General features: G+C 52.9%; 7 protein-coding genes across 7 annotated transcripts; 4 read left to right on the top strand and 3 right to left on the bottom strand.

Moving 5' to 3' along the window:
* Nucleotides 1–5: 5 nt before the first annotated feature.
* On the bottom strand, nt 6–1,174 carry GLRG_06278 (aldo/keto reductase; the record flags this gene model as incomplete). The annotated part of the gene is made up of 4 exons (XM_008096963.1): nt 6–366; nt 427–955; nt 999–1,055; nt 1,132–1,174. The coding sequence occupies 4 exons, from the start codon at nt 1,172–1,174 to the stop codon at nt 6–8; spliced, it is 990 nt and encodes a 329-aa protein (XP_008095154.1).
* A 357-nt stretch (nt 1,175–1,531) lies between these two features.
* On the bottom strand, nt 1,532–1,935 carry GLRG_06277 (uncharacterized protein; the record flags this gene model as incomplete). The annotated part of the gene is made up of 2 exons (XM_008096962.1): nt 1,532–1,544; nt 1,721–1,935. The coding sequence occupies 2 exons, from the start codon at nt 1,933–1,935 to the stop codon at nt 1,532–1,534; spliced, it is 228 nt and encodes a 75-aa protein (XP_008095153.1).
* Nucleotides 1,936–4,910: 2,975 nt separating this feature from the next.
* GLRG_06276 (RNA dependent RNA polymerase) lies at nt 4,911–8,958 on the bottom strand (the record flags this gene model as incomplete). Its single annotated transcript, XM_008096961.1, has 3 exons — nt 4,911–5,532; nt 5,586–5,906; nt 5,960–8,958. The coding sequence occupies 3 exons, from the start codon at nt 8,956–8,958 to the stop codon at nt 4,911–4,913; spliced, it is 3,942 nt and encodes a 1,313-aa protein (XP_008095152.1).
* Nucleotides 8,959–10,534: 1,576 nt separating this feature from the next.
* On the top strand, nt 10,535–12,148 carry GLRG_06275 (uncharacterized protein; the record flags this gene model as incomplete). The annotated part of the gene is made up of 1 exon (XM_008096960.1): nt 10,535–12,148. The coding sequence occupies one exon, from the start codon at nt 10,535–10,537 to the stop codon at nt 12,146–12,148; it is 1,614 nt and encodes a 537-aa protein (XP_008095151.1).
* A 1,644-nt stretch (nt 12,149–13,792) lies between these two features.
* GLRG_06274 (glycosyl hydrolase family 61) lies at nt 13,793–14,803 on the top strand (the record flags this gene model as incomplete). Its single annotated transcript, XM_008096959.1, has 2 exons — nt 13,793–14,483; nt 14,553–14,803. The coding sequence occupies 2 exons, from the start codon at nt 13,793–13,795 to the stop codon at nt 14,801–14,803; spliced, it is 942 nt and encodes a 313-aa protein (XP_008095150.1).
* Nucleotides 14,804–16,272: 1,469 nt separating this feature from the next.
* GLRG_06273 (uncharacterized protein) lies at nt 16,273–16,652 on the top strand (the record flags this gene model as incomplete). The annotated part of the gene is made up of 2 exons (XM_008096958.1): nt 16,273–16,487; nt 16,559–16,652. The coding sequence occupies 2 exons, from the start codon at nt 16,273–16,275 to the stop codon at nt 16,650–16,652; spliced, it is 309 nt and encodes a 102-aa protein (XP_008095149.1).
* Nucleotides 16,653–17,730: 1,078 nt separating this feature from the next.
* Nucleotides 17,731–19,208, top strand: GLRG_06272 (uncharacterized protein; the record flags this gene model as incomplete). The annotated part of the gene is made up of 2 exons (XM_008096957.1): nt 17,731–18,577; nt 18,634–19,208. The coding sequence occupies 2 exons, from the start codon at nt 17,731–17,733 to the stop codon at nt 19,206–19,208; spliced, it is 1,422 nt and encodes a 473-aa protein (XP_008095148.1).
* Nucleotides 19,209–19,578: the final 370 nt, after the last annotated feature.

The following is a 19,578-nucleotide window of genomic DNA, read 5'->3' as shown; positions in this document are numbered from 1 at the left end:
CTAGCTCACGCTAACCAGTTGCCATTCTCGTCTTCGTAGCCCATATCAACGTAAGTCCAACCCTGTTGCGTCATCTTACCGTCAATCTCCATGTGTTGCGATGCAATGTTGTTAGATAATCTCTCCCTCTTGATCGTCTTGTGTGCCTCGTTGATTTTGCGCATCTCCTCGTCGGTGAGAGTGACGAGACGGATGTTCTCTTCGATGCGGGCCTTGTTTGCGCTCTTTGGGATGACCGCAATGCCTCGCTGTACCGCCCAGGACAGCGAGACCACGCCGGTAGAGACGTCGTGGGCCTTGGCAATGCTGGTGAAGAGCTCGTGGGTAAGGATTTCGTTTTGCGCCGCGCTCGAGCCCCCCAGTGTGCTGCCAAGGTCAGCAATCACTGCTCCTGCAAGACATGGCACCGTATTTTGCGAGACTCACCTCCAGCTGGTGACAACAATACCCTTTTCCTGGCAGTAGGGCACCAGATTCAGGTTGGGGTTGAAAGCATGCAGCTCGACCTGGTTAATGGCCGGCACAATCTTGGCCTCTGCAAGCAGCTCATCCATGACCTTAGGCATAAAGTTGCTCACACCAATGGCCCTGCACTTCTCACCAACCAGCGGCTCCATCATCTTCCACGTCTCAATAAAGGTTGGGCTCTCCCACTTCTTGAGAACCTTCATCTCCGGAGCAGGGGTTGTGGCCCATGGCCAATGCATGAGGAAGACGTCAATGTAATCAAGCCCGAGAGTGTCCAGCGAAATCTGGAGCGCCTTGGCCGGGTCGTGGTGCCAGTTGCCCCAAAATTTGGTGACTACGATGATCTCGGAGCGGGGGACGCCGCTGTTACGGATGGCCCTGCCCACGACCTCCTCTACGCCGTAAAGCTGCGCGGTGTCAATGTGGCGGTAGCCGACCTTCAACGCATGGATAATGGACTCCTCCAGGGCCTTGGAATCATCCGTTCCTTGCGAGCCTGAAGACTGTCAGAAATTATGAGTGTTGATAACGCAATGGGGCTTGCTTGCCTTGCCAGGTACCCAGACCGACGGCCGGAAAATCGAGGCCTAATTATCGAACATCAATACCCCTCACTCTGTATCAATGACTCCATCAGAATCACACTGAGTTTGGATAGCTCACCATTGTTCAACTTAAAAGTTTTGGTGCAAACAGGTGGCGCCATTGCTTCTATGGTTGCTCCGGAAAAGGGTAAGATAAGGATTCCAACTTCGCCAGATTTATCTCAATCAGCTTCTATCAGCCCAATATTTGTACTTTGCGCGACCCTGAATGCGGGGTTCAGATGACGTCATTCCGGCGGATGAATCTATTCCCAAGGTGTTTCAGAACGTCTACTGTCCTCTTTACTCACTTGTTTATCGTCATTCGAAACAATTGACCTATGTGATGATAGCTGCTTTTGGCCATCAACTTTTCGAAGAGCAGTCATCTCAGCATGAAGAGTCTCCTGTCAACGACGAAGAATGCCAGGCCTCACTGCCGTTCCAAGATGATGTAATTGTAACGCGAAAAGGTTTAGCTATTCGTCTGCTCTGGATTACACACTGACCTGTTAATAAGTTTTCATACCCGTGAATGAGTTCTACGAGAAAAGACAGATACCGCTTGCAAAGAATAAGCCAATGTAACCCTCGCAACGTCCATTCTCCCTCATGATACCTGGTCAGGCACAGTATGCGCCGGTATACACTCGTCTCCCCATACCAACCTCATGTCAGCCAAGAACGCCTCTACACTCGCGAACCCCTTTCTCATAACACTATAAAGAAGTTCCCTCAGAATCTCCCTATTCCTGGGCGTGCTAGACTCCATACCGACGCCGAGGAGAATGATCACGTAGCTCCAGGCCTCCATCCCCACGCCTGACATCCTCTGTGCGATTCGCTCGCGGACGAGCTCACCGTAAGCCTCGAGATCGGACATTTCTATGAAGCGCGGCAAGTCTCCGGCGACGAGCTTCCATACCGGGTCACAAAAAGTCCGGGTAAGCCCCATAAGGGTGTAGTGATAATAAGCTTGTCTCAAGGTGCAAAAGTCGGTACTTTTACTCTCCCCACCATCGTCGTTGTCATTGTATCCTACACCGCGGAGACTTTCCATAGAGCTCATAGCCGTGGCTGAGCTATCGATGATTTTTATCCCTTTTTGCATTAGACCAGCTGCAATGAGAATCTCTCTCGATCCCGCTTCAGACACTTCACCTGTCAAGTGTTTGTCGTTCAGGGCGCCGCGAGCCTCATGTACCCAATTGAATGCCCTTTCTTTATTGTCAGCCCACCCATGTTCCCAAGATGCACTTGTCGACAAATTAATACTGTTTACCTATAATGCAAGTGTGCAAAGTGCGTCAAGAACTTGGTGTGGTGATGAAAGATTGCAGAGTTGATGCGGATATGCCCGGTGAGCGAGTCGACGTTTTCAAAAGGTGAAGGATCGTAGAATTCGAGGTTGACCAGGAAACTATCTCCGAATGATAAAAAAGAGTAAATCGCACCAAGAAGGCTAAAATGCATGAGCAACCCCTTGTCAAAGTAGAGAAGTGGCCTTCGTTGTCTTTGCTCGAGCGGTTGCCTAACCTTTGCCGCCAATTTCACATATGTGGCCCGGGAACAAACCCAAGTCTCACTGCTCATTAGCTGTGTGAGATGAAAGTTAGTAGACGCCTTTTTCTGCTGGTGTAGTTCTGTTTTCAGAGTAATATCTAGTATATCTCACCTCGGCATAAATTTTCAAGATACCGTACAGTAGCATGATATGTTGATTGTGACTGTCCGTGGCAATCAGGTGTTCTAGAAACCGGTTCAACTTGTTACGGTCCTTTTCTATCACAGCAGCTGCTGCGGACTTTTTGCTCCCCAAGTCGGGGTGTCTCTGGACCTCCAAGCAAATGTTTCCTATGGTTGTGACGATGGCTCGAACTGGTATTGAAGTCTTCAGATAGGTTTGCATAAATGATCTCGAAAATATGTCCGTAATAGGGGAAGGCGAGTCACCGACGAAAGCGAAGAATGCTGCCGTCGCTGAAGCTTGAAGGGGCTCCAAGTCTCCCGAGGAGCCACTGGAGGCTGATGGCGTAAACGTCTTGGACTCAGACGTGTCGGGTGATGACCGCGTCATTGGTGATGTCCCAGATGAGCTTAGTTCAACTCCCGCTCTTGAGCTGCGTATAAGTCGGCAGTCGCCCTGCAATGTTGGTCAGCGATTTACGCTCTCCCCTTGCACCAGATGCAATCCGCGAGTCCAAACTAGTTGCTTGCGACATAAAAGGCAGCCCTGGTATATTGATCGCTTAACTCGCGGTCTGGTGACCTTTTTTATTTTGCTCCGACCCATAGCGGCGTCTGTTACCTGTAAACGGCCATTTTAGGCCAATTTCAGACAGGTGGAAGCGATGAATGACCAAAAGTCTATTGTGGTGTTTGATGCACGCTCGAAAGAGAGAAAGAGGCCAAACGGTCGAACGCCGTCGTCTCAGAAGATCTAAAGCTCCTTCAGCAGGGGGTGGGGTACGTTCTGGAGCTCTGACTCTCTACCTCTTTGGACCGTGACCGGCAGTTAAAGGGCCGATTTGTCTGACTTGAAGTAGTCTAGCTCGTACGACCGATTCGGTCGTGAACTACCCGTATCTACTCTATGGAACTGATTGTTGGGATTGCGGTGAAGCCCAAAGGGAAAATAGCCGACACGATGGCTTTTGGAAGAGGGGAAATGAGGATCCCCGAACTTAAACTTCAGGTCGAAGGCCGTGCTGTACAAGCTCAACAGATTGAAACAAATAGAAACTCAAGAAGACCGCGAAACTGATCTATGCAAGTCCAAGTATGTCCGATTTGATGTTGAAGGTCCGAAATTAATCTTCCGGATCGATTAAAAATGCTGTATTTGAACGCGGATTAATAACCTAGTTCTGTGTTTTACTAACGGGAATAGTGCCAAACACAGCGAATATACCATAGAACGCTGTGTATTTGGCTCACCGGTCATACGTATTGGGTTTTGGTGTCTCAAGGAAGCTCGGGTGTAATCATCCCACCTTCCACCTTTCTTATATCTTCTAGCACAAACTTTGTCTCCGAACCTCTTGCTAACCATAACTGTTACTCCAGAAAGCCCAAGAGAAAGATAAACCTCTGAGCGCAATCGATATGCAAGAGACCCCGGGTAGCGATGCCAATGACCCGAGTTTTGGCCAGTTCTGAGACCTTCGAAGATGACCTTTTTGGAGCTTGCAACGAGCGTTCCCATCTTGCAGGACGCACAGGGCCCCGTTGATCCTGACAAAGTCATAGTTGGCCGAGTATCGCTACGGACAACACAGGTATTTCCAAAGCCCCAGACAAGGGACCGACACGCTGTAGATTTTCAAGACGGTGGCGATATGGGTACCCCTTCTTATACTTGGTACCGTAGCAGATAATCACCTTACAGATGTTGATGCCGCCACCCTCCATGCCCTGAATTGTGCTACCTGCGATGTACATCTCGGGGCTGCTGGCACTGTCGCAGATGCCACAGCCAAGGATTTGTGGCATCACGATGAAGAGCGCGAGATATGTTCAGCCGAAGAGGCTAGAGAGTTCCTCCAGGACAGGCACGATTAGATTTATATGTCGTCATGTGGTCTCGCGTCATTAGAGGGCTTTTCTGATTTGTGATGAAACTCATGTAAATGCTTTCTTCACGTGCTGTTGTAGGTCGGTCCTTCGTTGACTGGTGAGATGGGACGAGGAGGCTTTCCTCGTCGTGCACCCCGACGGCGCATGATTGCACTCATTGCCTGCTGGGTGCCCGTTGTGTGGCCAAAATTAGAGAGCAATCATAGAGGACTGGGCTAGTTGTCACTGAGTTCATACATTACCGTCGCAGCTAGCCATATATAGATTATTGAATGACTTGCCTCACAGATACTGACTGTACCCGTAGTTGGGGTACTGCCCAACATCAACATCGTAACCATTATACGCATACGAGAAAGCAGGCCCTGAGTTGACACCAACAAAGCCTCCACTCGTCGTCTCATCACCATTAGCATACACCAACCGACCGCAACTCACGCGATTCGCGAGCTCTGTCAGCTCTCTGAGCAGGACGCTGGCCGCAATCACCTTGAAGCTCTGTAACTGGGCCCAATGTTCATACTCGACGTCGGAATTGTCCAACAATCCCACCTTTAGACAGGCATAGGACATCTCCAACGCCTCCCTGTTGGGTGCGAGAAGTCGGTCAAGATCATCGACAGCCGCTGAGCCAGGAGCCTCTTTATCAAAGGTGGAGTCAAGATCATCATTTACCGCTGTGCTAGAACCCTCGACATTCCGAACTTTCCGTCTCATCTGTTGCGTCATGTGGTCTGCAAGGCGATCGAAATCTTGCTTGAGCTTCTTGGAGTTGTCTTTCTGACGTCGGGTCTGCGACCCTGTTTTGTTGAAGATGGAGCCACAGAAGACTTCGACCTCTGTGAGCTGTTTCATGTGATTGTCCGAGTATTGCACCATGAATCCACTGACAGTGTCCTCGAACCTAGGAATCGGTTAGCCGTCAAGCAAAGCAGGGCGGTAGAATTTGCCACTCACACGTCACGCAAACTTTGGGCTTGCTCGCGCTTCGTCTCCCAGCGAATGCGTCCTTTGCCGTATTCTCCAATCTTGCGCTCCATGAGCCCTAGGAACTGGTCCCAAACGGATGGACCAGCTTTCGACACAACGCGATTGATATCTTGATCCCAAATCTGCTTCTCATTGACGTTACGGTAAAGCTGACCGAGTATATTTTCCGACTTGTAGTACTTGTGATTTGGTCCCTGCGCATCTTCGTCATCATCAACTGCTTCGTCTTCGTCTATAAAATCAATATGGGTACGATCATAGAGCTGAGCGGGAGGGGCAGGTGCAAGACTGGGGTTATATCAGCTGTGTTGCTACAAATGTAGAGAGAGCATAGTACGTACAAGTCAGGTCGGAAACGAGGCGCCTTTGGAATTTCCCTCTGTTCGACCGCAATTCCTGTCTTGGAGAAATCAACAGCGGTAGAATGCAGCTCAGCAAGCTTGAGACAGTTTCTCCCCATTGTGCCTTCCTGGTCTTGGTCTGATAAGATGAGGTGTCGCGTGGCAATCAAACCGAGAACGTCGGATTTCATGAAGTCAACGAACCAGTTTGCCATATCATCTCTTGTCACCGGCCGCCCAAGAGGCTCCGGTGTTACTCTGGGGTAGTCCGCGGCTTTGCAAATCCATCGGGGCATGGCTTGTTTATCCCAGATGATGTTGTAGAGATCGCCATCAAGATCGCCACCACTTAGCTGGCTGGGCAAATCGCGCTGTCCGTGCTGGCTGAATGCAACACAGTTGCGGAGATTGCGCAGCGGATGGCCGGGCGGCGGCGTTCTCATGTTGGCCAACTGGATATCACCAGGGTGAAGGGCAGGCGACCGTGTCACCAGCACTCTTCCGTCCCGAAGAGATCTTTCGGTGGGAGCTTTTCCGGGACTCTTGTATGTATCATAGCAGACATAAACTTCCCCCTCTTTGAGGAATCCGGTCTCGTCCATGACGCCAAAGAGAGTGGCACCCTGAGGCACAGGGATTCGAGCCTTGTGCTTAAGCAAGCGCAACTCCCGCAGGACGGTTGACTCCACCACTGCCCTTAGGAAATCATCTCGTCGGTAGTCGATACCATACTTTTCGAGGCTTTTGATGAAAGTTGGGAGAAAGAAGGCCGAGCCCACACCCTGGAGATGAAGGAACGTCCCGGTGTTGTATGCATCTGCTGTGACGGCACGCAGACGGTCAAGTTCATTCTTCTGCAACCGGAGGAAGAAGTTCTTGTCAACGCCCAAATCCTCCATAATCTTGATCATCTGGCGGTTGAGAACTAGCTTAAGAGGCTTGGATGCCGCATCGCAGATTTCAAGGTTCTGCACATCAGTGCTCGGAAATTTCTCCATAGATTCCCTGCGGATGCAGATAGAACGGCCCGATAGCCGGGATTCCAGGGAGAGCATACCCTTGACGCCCCCCCAGCGGATCTGCAAACATGTCGGGATGAGCGACCGTTGGGGGAGCCGTGGCCAGACCAGTTCGATGGCTTCTTGCGAGATAGTTCCGACGCCGTCGCTGAAAACTCGTTGAATTTTTCCATCGTGCGATTTGACATCTGGTATGTCCCAGTGCCTGATACGGTGCTCGGAGAGATTGATGAATGCAGGAGTCTCGGAGAATGCTTGCCCAATACGCGCCGCGCACTTGGCGGGTATTTGAATGTGATCAAAATCGCCAAGGGACTTGATGATGTTTGCGTACAACTGCAGTTTGCCAGTGCTATCCACGAATGGGGCAGAAAACCAAGCCGAGTGGGATCGCAGAGATGAATGCGAGAACCCAAGAAACTGGTAGACCCGGCCAGCAATCGGTATTCCACCGTTCAGGACTTTCCGGTAGCGATCAAAGATCTGGTCGTAGGACACCCTGGGATTGAAGAACAAATCACCGCCATCTTCATCGCAAAAAGTAACCCGCATAAAATAACTCGTGTGGTCAGGGAATCTGCGAAGCACTCTATTCAAGGGTTCTGGCTCGGGGCCATGGAGTGTAATTCTCGTTGGCGTAACCATGGCCTTGAAAACCTGCACGTGGTGGTTTGCTGTCGCAGGTCCTAACGCGTCTTTCCGGTAGACATGTTCGGAACGTAGGCGCTTTTCGACCACTAAAAGGTGGCGCAGAATCTCGTCCGGCTCGAGATTCTTGGGGTCCGCGTTATGGATTGGAAATGGTATGGCATCTTGAATATTCCCACGAAGGCTCTTGAAAGCCTGTTCAGAGATTGGTTCGGGCTTGTTGTCCGCTTTTGCCTTTTGGAATATGAATTGGAGAGACAGTAGCATCTGGTGTACGGAGCGTGGGTGTAGGAAATTGTTCCACACCAGAGACTGTAGCTGGAAGAGGATACTAAATGGGAGTGACTCGTTCTTTCCAGCAGTAGCCAATCCGTCGTAAAAGTGAGTCCATGAACTAGGGTAGTCTTCTCTGCGGAAAGCGGGAGTCTGATTAAGGGCAACATTGAAGTGAGCGATAGATAGCAAGCCCTTTTTCTCAAGATGGATCATCTTGTGGTCAAAGTCGGTGTCAAAGACACTGATCTGATAGACAAGACAACTGCCGGAATATTTGACATGCCCTTCGACTCCAGGGATGTTGAGACAGCGGATATGGCCCTTCTGGGGCAACATGCGAGGATTCAGACCCAGCTGGGCCATCATGTCTTGGATCTCGGTGAGGGACTGGTAGAAGTGAGGGGGTTCACTCAAGACAAAGGTAAAGGTAGCCGGTGCTGAGGTGTGTATCATCTCGACGATGGAGGAATAAGGTACTTCGATCTTGGCGCCCTGATCGAGCTTCAGGGTGAGCATCCGTTTGCCGAACTTGGCAAGGCCGCGGTCGTCCAGTCGGTACTGCTCGTGAAAAATGAGGGCCTGGTTACCGTCGCCAAACGAATTGTGACCACACGCCAGTCTCGCAACGTGAAACTTGACGGTATCGTTGTCGGGGGAGGAGTCTTGCTGCTTGCGCTGCTTGTACTTTTCTTGCAGACGATGGCTGAGGCTTCTGAGGGCAAAAGGGTCGGGGGGTCTGTCGCTCTGGGAGACGAAGACGGGGTTGTTCATGAGGTGGAGATTTGGCTTGTCTCTTGGGCCCTTTCTGCTTCTGGAAGAACTCGACGATGTGGAGATGCGCGCAGGTTCCGGGGTGGCTATGGGTTGTTTCCCATGGCGCAGCAAGAATTTGCGACCATCCTCCCAGTTGAGAAAGGTCACCCAGCCGAGCTTGCTGCCGGCCTTGGAAGAGCATGACCAGTCCAGAATACCCAAAACATTCAGGTAGGGCTTCAGTTCCTTTTCCAAGGTACGGTCCGTCAGGCGCGGGGGAACGTTGGAGAGGAAGACTTCCATGACGAAAAGACGGGCCGGAAAAGAGTCGATGGAATGGTTAATGTGTAAGGCTGGGCTGGGTAGTAGAATAGAGAGTTGACGAGGCGGACCACGCGGCGGCGGGTGGGCAAGAGGCCAATATTAACTGTAGTCTGATCAAAATGGGTTGGTTAGTGGGGGAAAAGGCGGTCGTTGATCAACGACGGTCAGCGATAGACAGCGTATCGCAACGTTGCTGCTTATGTTTGCCGGCAATCAAAGGCTCTGGGAGCAAGGTTTGCAGAGGTGCTGCCCAGGGCCGTTGGCCATGTGATTGCGACGTGGTACAGCAGGGATTCCGGGGGCCTATCCCTATGTGCCTGCGCATGTAGGAGTCTTAGCCAGAGGGGATAAGCCAATCCTAAGGGGAGTGGTGGAAGCTACTGCAGCTAGGAGCTGTTTGTGGTGTGGTGTGCACTTGTGTAAAGCCGGGCGAGCGGCAGACAAACAAACAAGACAGGTAAGGTAGGTAGGTAGGTAGGTGTATGTGTCGGTGACAGTGGCTGCCAATCAATCCGTCGACAGAAACCACAAGTGAATGAAGCATCAAAGGTGGGAAGAAAAAAATAAACGGGTTTTGGGAAAAGAATTTACGTAGTAGGATCGATGAGAGGCGAAGAAAGAGGCCCTCTGCTTCCGATAAGGAGCTTTGAAGGTGGAAGGAACCTACTATCCGTGCCTGAATAGGAATTGACTTTGGTGGGTCCCAAGGAGGGATGGTGATTGGTCGAATCTTCAATGGCTGCCAAGTGCCCGCGCGCATTCTGAACAGCTGGAAGAGATATCACGAGGGGTTGGACCCTGTTCCTGAATACCTAGGTAGCCCATACGTAAGTACCTAAGATGTCACCCTCGCTCCTCTACCTATTCACCTACCCAAGTAGTTTGCTTCTCACCCAGTTTTTCCCTAGCCAATGTGTCGCCGCCATGTCCAAGGCAAATCGTCAATTACATCTCAGAGTAAACAAATGATGCGGTTTTAAAGGATAGACAGCATGGTCCGATGCGACCCGACGACGCTCATTGTTGGCTGACCCGGTCTGGAAAAATCATCAATCACACGCGATGCTCTGGCAGAATGCTTTTCCGCCACGAGCCGCGACAATATTTCTATTTAATATTCACAACCCCGCCCCAGTCTACGACAACGACCCGAATTCCAGAGGCACGACACTGTACCTACCTAGTCAAGACCGACCTATAGGTAGGATCCGACACTTCATCCACGAGAGTCAAACTACCTACCTAGGTAAGTACCTGTCATCTGCTGTGGGCACAACGTAGGTAGTCACTGACCGGCATCGAGTTTGTGCCGCGCGCTGTCTTTTGCCGTCTCAAAATCCCGAAAACCCCCCTGGACCCTCTCTCCCCCAATTCCGACCCCGCGTTCGTCATCTGCCCCGCCGCCCAGAGAGCTTCCCATGGGAGCGCGCCGAAGCCGCCCTCACTTGGAGCATCTGCCAGCCTTTTCTACCCGATTTCATCTTCGACCACTTCCTTGAGAACAGTGATAACGACCCAAATCTCACCAACAAGTTCGGTTGATACAAGCAACAAGATGGCAACCCCCGGATTGCTCTACGTGACTATGCAGCCGAAGCCTGGCTTGGCTCTTGAGCAGTTCCACGAATGGTACAACAACGAGCACGGCCCAACTCGCCTGCGGCTTCCCCAAATCTTCACCAACGGCCTGCGATACCGCGCCACCGACGCCAAGGAGCCCTCCTTCCTCGCTCTCTACGACGTCACCTCCATGTCCCACCTCGAAACGCCCACCTACACCACTCTTCGAGCGAACCGTTCCGCCCGCGAGGCAGCCACCATCGCCCAAGTCGACGTCACGAGGTATTTCTACGACCTGGTTTACGAGCAAGAGGCCCCTCTGTTCCTGCCCATCGAGCAGCTCTCCGACAAGGAGGCCGAGGGAATCGAGCTGGTCGCTGTCGAGACCGTCCTCAAGGACGAATCCGCCGAGACGGACTTCAAGAAATGGTATAGCGAAGAACACATCCCTATGCTGTCCAAGGTCCCCGGCTGGCTAAGGACCCGCCTCTTTAAGATCTCATCGGTCGGCGACGGCGCCGGAACCAAGACTTCCTACCTCGGACTGCACGACTATGCCCGCACGAATGGCCTGGGTGGTCCGGAGCACAAGGCCTCCATGACCACTCCTTGGGGAGCTGAGATTGCCAAAACCGTCACGGCCAAGAACCGCCGCACCTACTCGCTCTTCTACGTCTTCGGCCCTGCTCCTCGCGACCTGTCCAATCTGGCCAAGCTTCCAGCCTCGGCCTCCACATTTACCGCTCCGGACGGCAAGACCACCACTATTCCCGGAGACGACGAGGTCATCAGCTCGTATATCACGGCCGAGGACCAACTGTCCATTCCATACAGACTAGAGGGAAGCGCCAAAGATGACGCGCCAACCGTCGCCTTTTGTAACTCGCTGCTGACATCGCTGCACATGTGGGACCCCGTCGTCAAGATTCTGAAGGAGCAGCGCCCCGACTTGCGCATCTTACGGTACGACACGCGTGGCCGCCACTCGATTCCCAGTCCGCCTGTGCCGGCTACTCTGGATCTCCTTGCTTCCGACCTGCGTACTGTTCTTGATGCGTTGCGCATCCCCAAGTTGCATGCCTTGATTGGAGTTTCCATGGGAGGCGCGACGACCACTAACTTTGCCCTCAAGTACCCGAACCGGCTGAAGAAGTTCATCGCCTGCGACTTCAACGTGACGTCCAGTGCCGCCAACACCCAAGCCTGGAAAGACCGCACCGCGTTGGCAGAAGAGGACGGCGGCGCCGGAATTAAAACGCTGGCAGGGCAGACGGTGGGCCGGTGGTTTCACCCGGCAACGATGGACAAGGAGAGCGTCGTCAACTCCATGACGGAAATGGTGGCAGGCAACAACGTTGAAGGTTTCAAGTATAGTTGTCAGGCACTGTGGGACTACGACCTCAAGTCGGCGCTCAAGTCTTGTCAAGTTCCTGGACTGCTGGTCGTTGGTGACGGCGACGCCAAGGGCGCGCTTGTCAAGGCGATGGACGGGTTCAAGGACTTGGTTGGAGACAACGGAGCGGAACTGAAGATTGTGCCGAACGCTGGTCATCTCCCCATGTGGGAAGACCCTGCAGCGTTCTGGGAGGCCATCCAGGGGTTTGTGTAAACTGGCGGCTCTAAGAGAAGCGCCTTTCAAATGTGACAAAGATGTTGAGGCCTCGATAGTTCAATCGAAGAGTTTGTCGCAAACAGTATATGGCTTCGGCAGCCAATGGGAAGCTGGGCAAGAGGTGTTTTTTACAATCGTTATGCCATGACGAAGCCCTGAGCTGCAAAGATGACATGTTGCGTGCGGCCAGAACCAGGACGTGCCCAGAGGTGAAACGCTGCAGGAGTCGGCTTCGCGAACCAGACTCATCACTTCCTATGTACGAATAAGGTAGGAAGAAAAGAAAAAGGATGACGAAAAATGGCGCTTTCTGGGTATGCAAGCACCGTTTCATCTTTGATTGCCAACTGACAGCGGAGCGCAGAATGGATCCAAGTCGAGCTGGATTCGCCAATGGTCGTCGGCCTCGGCACATCAAGAAGAAACGGCCTGGCGGCAGCTGTCTTGGCGGGCTCATCTCGACCAAGCGATCGACGGGTGTGTCTTTTAGGCAACGCAGATCCGACCCTATTATGATTTTCCCTTCCCATATTAAGGGCGACAAGGGCAGTGAAGGGGATCTGTTTCATCTGATATTCCGGTACGCCTGCACCGACGACGTCGAAGACGACTCAGTTATCGCTGCGCCTGCATGAGGCGCATGCGCCCTACCAACGCCGTCACATCTAGCCTTGGGGCTCATGACTGCGGTTCCAGGTCTTCTCTCTCTTGCACCTTGTTTGGCGCCTTTACGTATCGCAGCCCCTGAATCCAGACATGTCCAGTTTGCATGTTGACTCACTCCATATCCCACGCAGGAGCCCCCGCGGCTTCTAACTATTGTCTCTAGGCAAACGAGTCGTGCTTGTTGAAAAGGGTACAATAGCACTGGGGAAGACTCGGCTTGCGAGCTATCAACCCTGAGGAAAACCAACCGGCCGGTATTACCGGGCCCCAGCTTCAACGCTGATCCCATCGAGGCCGTCACTATCCCCGCGTTGCGCTAACCCCGGCCATGATCCTAGCATCGGCCCCTGAGCCAGAGCAAATGTCTTCCAGGTACGCTAGGGCCAGGAACCAAGCGGCTACGTTACGCTGACAACCCGTCAGCTTATCATTCCAAGGCCGGTTCGCCTTCCGAATTGGAGCACACCCCCCGGCCCAGTGACCACCGCCCCAAAATCCCACTGGTCCGGTGTGCATGTGAGTGTTTCGGTCTTATGTGGTTTCTATCTTTTCCACCTGCAGTCTTCTGGCTGGCCTCCGGGGCCAAGGGGGGTCAGTTCTCGGCGACTGCAAGGATTCTAGAACTGGACTGTCCAGGGCAGCGGCGAGGTGGAAGGGAGAAAGAGCATCAAGGACGAAAAGGATTTCCGGGTTGCTGCGTGTCTCTCTGTGGTCGCTTCCGGCGAGATAGATAAAGAGGCAAATCCCTCGCACGTTTGTTGTTTCTTCCAGCTCAGCATCCAACCTCGCAGGTCGCACACATTCTTTGGTATCTTCACCACTTCATTCTTTTCTAACCATCTTACCGTCAGTTCTTCACTGTGTGAAGCCGGGACATTCCTTTGCAACACTTATATCCCACGATCAAACAGGGCTCGCTTTATTCATTTTCATCCGTTTCGCCAAGGACACAATCCCCAACCCCCATCTCTCAAAATGTCTCGTGTCAAGTCAACCCTTGCCCTTGTCGGTGCCTTTGCCGTTAGTGCCCTTGCCCATGGCAAGGTCGATGGCTACGTGTTCGACGGCGCATATGCCCAGGGCTACAGCCTCGACTATTACTACCTCAAGCAGAACGGCGGCACTCCCCCCACCATCGCCGCCTGGTCCGCCGAGAACCTTGACAACGGCTTCGTCGACGGCACCGGCTACGCCAGCGCCGACATCAACTGCCACAAGAACGCCGCCCCTGGAGGCACCGCCGCCAAGGTCGCGGCCGGCGGCAAGGTCGAGTTCCAGTGGTCCGCCTGGCCCGAGTCGCACTTCGGCCCCGTCCTGACCTACGCCGCCAAGGTCGATGGCGACTTCGCCTCGGTCGACAAGCTCAAGCTCAAATGGGTCAAAATCGACGAGGCCGGGATCGACATCGACACCCAGGAGTGGGCCGCCACCAAGCTTATCAAGAACAATAACACCTGGACCTCGACCATCCCCTCGGACCTTGCAGCCGGCAACTACGTCCTCCGCCACGAGATCATTGCCATGCACGCCGCCGGAACCCCGAACGGCGCCCAGAACTACCCCCAGTGCGTCAACGTTGAGATCACTGGATCCGGTACCGCCAACCCCGAAGGCACCCTCGGCACGGAGCTGTACAAGGCCACTGACTCTGGCATCCAGTTCAACCGTAAGTGAATTCCCTCATTTGAGCCCCCTACGCCATCGGTAGCCACAAACGGCTAACCTTTTTGCTCAGCGTACACCACCATCTCGGAGTACACCATCCCCGGCCCCGCGCTTTTCGGCTCCGGTGGCGGCCCCGGCCCTAGTCCTGGCTCCGGTTCCGCCCCTACCCCCATCACTAATGGCACGACTCCTGCCAACTCCACCAAGCCTGCCATCCCGGTCACCTCTGATAACGCCGACGCCGACGACTGCCCCGCCCAAAAGGCCCGTCGTCACGCTCGCTCCTTCCGTCGTCGTCGCGCCCCCTCTTTCCACTTGTAAGCGGCGGGCATTTCCTGTCCGAGAGACATGGGATGATGGACACCCATCACGCCCCCTTTTCTCTTCTGAACAGAGGATGAGTTAGCTGGCTTTGTTTTGTGTCTCAACCATCATGTAAATAGTTTATACCTGGCGTATATATGTGTGGCTGCAGCGCCGCCTACAGGCTACCACCACCGCCACGGCCCACGGGCGTCCAGTGCCCTTTTTTTCGTTACAACTGGGCATATTTCAACCTTTTTCAATGTACATATGCTCAAGATTGCTTCGCTGTCCCTTCCTCTCCGCTGTGAATGCGGCTTTGTCGCGCGCTCTCGTGGCTGGAACAATTGGCCGGCGCTAATAGCTTTGAGGAGTGTACTTTTCGCTGACGTGGGCTATCTTCCCTTGTAAATCTACTGTCCTGATCTTAGCAATGCTTTTCGATGAGCGACGGCGCACCGATGCTGGCCGCCACTCACCTGGCTTCCACTACGTGGCAAACGAGACGAAGCAATAATGTCTTGATTGGGATGGTGGAGACTGCGCCGCCGCATTGCGTATGAATAGTTGGCAACGGATGTCGTCGACAAGTAAATTCAACAGCAGCCACGGCTCTTCTATGTCCATAAGAGCCGCACCGTATGCTATTGGAGGCGAAATGGACGCTCACAGGGGCTCATGGTCATACAAAACCTTAGCTCGACTGACAGAAAGTGGCAGAGATTTGGGGACAAGGTTACTCGGCGATCGCGTAACGCAGGAACCTAGCTCGCTGGTGGACTCGTCAAGGTACAACGTCGTGATAATCTCAAGGGGTTTTGATGGCTATTGCCAGACTCTGGCAGGCACGGAGGTCACTGAAAGTAGCTTTCTTTCCACAACACTCCTGACTGCAACAATCCAGCCAACTACCTACACAAACATTTCATGAGAGCTATAGTCGCTCCAAGTTCCCATAAGCGGGCTACGTTCGCTCGGAGCATATGCAATATCACGATACGTGAAGACCCGGTACGCAGCACGTCTGACCTGTCACCTGTGCCATGTCTCAATCTCTTAGTACGGTATTGAAGTATTGGAAACCCGCCAAGGCAGAACAACTGTCAAATCGAATTCTATTTCAACCATGGCCATATACACAAACGACCTTTGGGCGCTAGAACGTTGGCGGGGATAATGGTACTGTTAAATCTGCTATTAAGGTTGTGACAGCTTGACGACAGGGTGCCTGCCTATATTGCCAGGGACACGGTGGTTCCATTGAACTCTGCCACCAAGGTTGTCGAAAACCCTTGCGCCTTGAGTCACAAACGGTGCCCGAGATAGCTTCAGTTGCTAGCAACCTTGGTGGCTGTCGCCATGTATACAAAAGGCGGCAGGTTCTAGTCTCTTCCCTCTCCATCAACCTTCCCGCACACGCATCTCACATCCCCCGAACAACCAAATTCAAACACCATATTTCCAGTCAACACCACTACCAGCAAAACATGAAGATGCTTTCCATTCAACTCGCGACGATTCTAGGCCTCGCTGGAATCGTCACCGCCATCCCGCAGATGGTGGTTCCCCTCTCCGCCCAAGGCCCTCTGACGACGCCGCCGCCCCTCCGTCCCGTCGCACCGCGTCCGTCTGTTATCGGAGATTGCAGTACCGTGACCATCTGCAGGGATTTTATCAACACGTGCGCTATTAAGTATGGCGGGTAAGTCACTAGCGCCCAACCTAAGTACAGATAATACTACAAAGACAGTCGCTAACCCGGAGAACTTGTAGTTGCCACAGCATATGTCGGCCCTGGCCGACGTACACGGCGCCCCCTTGTCCGATATGGACTGGTCTCAACCCGACAACGCCAATTAACAAATAAGACTAGATGGATTGAGTTATGGCTATGGTGTAATATGTAAAAGGCGGGCGTGTAATAAGCAAGTCCCTGTCTGTAGGGGTATGTTAGGTTAGGTACTCTGTTGTTCGCTGGACCCTGCGCGAGTTACCTAGGTACCTGGTCTAGAAAACAACGTTCCCTCTTCGTCGACAATGCATAACATCAAGTTCTTTAATTTCATGCTTGGTCTTCACTGGTCGAGTTGTTGCCTGCTCAGTAAATGCGTGATATGGCATCTCCGGTTGTCCGTTAGTGCACGTTGGTCCTGATGTTGTTACCTAGGTAGGGGGCCTGTGCGGTCAGAATGGCGGACGGCGCGGATTGAGAGGCAGAGCAGCAAGAAGCGAAACGGCGACAGGAGGCAGTACCGAGGACCAGGCAAAATCTCGGGTCAGAAAGCCAAGGTCGTACTTTCCAGGCCAAGGTCGGGAAGTTGGTCATCCAAAACGGTCCCAGGCCATCCGATAAGACGAGGAAGGTAGCGCAGGTCGTCAAGGTTCTCGGTTTTCGGCACGAGAATGCTCGCTCCAGGTAGGTAGCAACCTAGTCCTTCCTTCCGCGCACGTGTCCTAACCTTAATTAATCTCTGGAGGGAAGGCACTGCCATACTTACCGACCTACCAGGCAGGTAATACCTATTAATGACTTCCTACCTACCTAGGTTGGTAAGTAGTCTGACTGCGAAATTTCCGTGATGACTCCTTCCATTATGATTTGGTTGCTTCCCTTCTTTTCTCAAGCGTTCCCATTTGCTTGTTTCCTATGTCTTTTTTTGACCTTCTGCCATCCATCTCTACCTCTAGCTTTCTCGACGCAGCCCCTCATCTCCCTGCCCGTCCATAAAAAACAACATCTGATTCACTGTCACGGCAACATCCTCAGCATGTCCGGCTTTTGCGATACCCTTGCATGATTTCCGTCTCAGATATCCCACTCTCCGCCCTCCACATACCACATAGCATTCTCTCCGAAAGCTATGCCATCGCCATTCTTTTCATCAAACCTTCGCACGCTGTCGTTTTTACTCAACACGACACGAACCAGACAGATTTCATCCAGTATGGAGTCCACCATCAAGTTTGACATCCCTGCCTCCGCGCGCTCGTTTCATCTCTTCTCCAAGCTGCCCCCCGAAATCCGCCACCAGATTTGGGAGGACGCTATCCTCGAACCCGGCATGCATTTCCTCCGCCTCAAGACCGCAGCTCGTGCTACACACCTGCCGTCACCGCTTATCACCTCTCCCGATGACGACGACGATGATGATGACGCATCACAACCCAACCCGATGCTCGACTTTGATAGCGAACCACTTCCCTCGAAGCTCTGGCCCGCAACTTTGGAGCCCCGTTACCCAACGCCCCAGGCCAACCTGTCAAACTACATCACCCTCAACCGCACCCTGGCCAGACTGTCAGCCACCTGCTTTGAAGCAGCAGCCGTTGTCCAACGGCTAGTCAACCAGCCAGGGGGCATCAAGTTGAGTGGCGGCCGCATTGTGTCTCTTGCCTCCTCTAACGATGTCGTGTGCTTGGAATACTTGTCGGCCGACAACTTCCGTAGCTGGTGTCGCATGTCCTTGGACATTAAATGCCCCGAGTTGGCCAACGTCCGGCATGTGGCTGTACCCTACTGCCATGGCTGGGAGGCCGCGAATACCCCGTTCCGTTGCAGCCACTGTGGTAGCCAACATGGCGCTGGCATCAACAAGGTCTACCCCGTTCATTTGTACGAGTTTCTGGCGCGCCACCTTCCGAACCTGCAGACTTTTTACTTCATCGATTATCTTATCGTAAAAAGGTTCTCCCGGCCCATTGCGAAAGCGCAAGATTCTCGAGACAGCAGCCCCCCGCCGCCCGAGGTCCTGGGTAAGACCGATAGTACCGTGTCCGAAAAGTTCGACAGGCGTAAGCACCCTTCTCAGCAGGCCTAGCGATGGAGCACTGACGTGTTTGTCGAATAGACAAGCAAGAATACGCTATCTACGACAGCCCATCCCCGAGCAAGACTGCCAACCTGTTCGCGACTACTCGGGATGAGAGTACTACCGCATTCAGCGATGCAGCCCCATCCAGTACAGACAGACAGAGACGAGTCCCCAGAAAGATGTTCAAGAGCGACGGCAGGATCTTTTGCGAACTAGATGGTGACGAATGGAATGTCAAGTCTAGGGTAGTTGACACACTGTCTTGGATTCAAAAGAGGTTTATTCTGTACGCTACTCGCAGCAAGCTCAGCAGGCACCCACATCCCGAGAAGGTCAAGTTCAAAGTCATGGTATGCGAATGGGTTGACAAGCAGTCGGAAGCTCCACCAAAGCTGAAAAGAGGCGCTCTTGCATCCGGCAAACCCTTGAAGAAGAGGCTGCGGCCCTCGTCGGAAAGATCTCAAGAAGGATCAACGCCCAAGTCGTTCGCGACACAGTCATTGTCTATGCCGGTGACTATAGGGTTACAAGACAACTTTGGGTTTATTTTCGGACAAGAGAACAATAGCACCTTCAAATTCAGCGCAGGCTCGTTGCAACCTCGACGTTGACCAAGGGGTGGGCGACGGCTGTTGTTGAATGTCACGGTCTCCAGGCCTCTCTCTGGAGGACGGATTTGATAGTTGCCTCGACTGTACTGTAATATCACACCATTCCGAAGGCCTCCTACGACACGGAATGATAGATACTGGCAATAACGCTTAAAAGAGTATTTATTAGTAGTAATGACGAGTCGGTCTTTTGCTGTCGAAGCTTTCGGAAGCTAAAGATTGGGTGAAGGCTGGACTGGTCGGAAAACGCGCCGCAAACCAGGCATCTTTGAAGGATGGGCGGCAGTGTACTTCTTGACGTCATCAGCTGAAGCCGCGGCGCCTGCGTCTTGGCCTTCCTGGCTGACCATGGGAGGAGCTTCTCTAGCCG

The sequence above is a fragment of the Colletotrichum graminicola genome, assembly GCF_000149035.1.
Source record: "Colletotrichum graminicola M1.001 genomic scaffold supercont1.23, whole genome shotgun sequence".
Classification (NCBI taxonomy): domain Eukaryota; kingdom Fungi; phylum Ascomycota; class Sordariomycetes; order Glomerellales; family Glomerellaceae; genus Colletotrichum; species Colletotrichum graminicola.
This window is presented reverse-complemented; position numbering and strand designations above follow the sequence as displayed.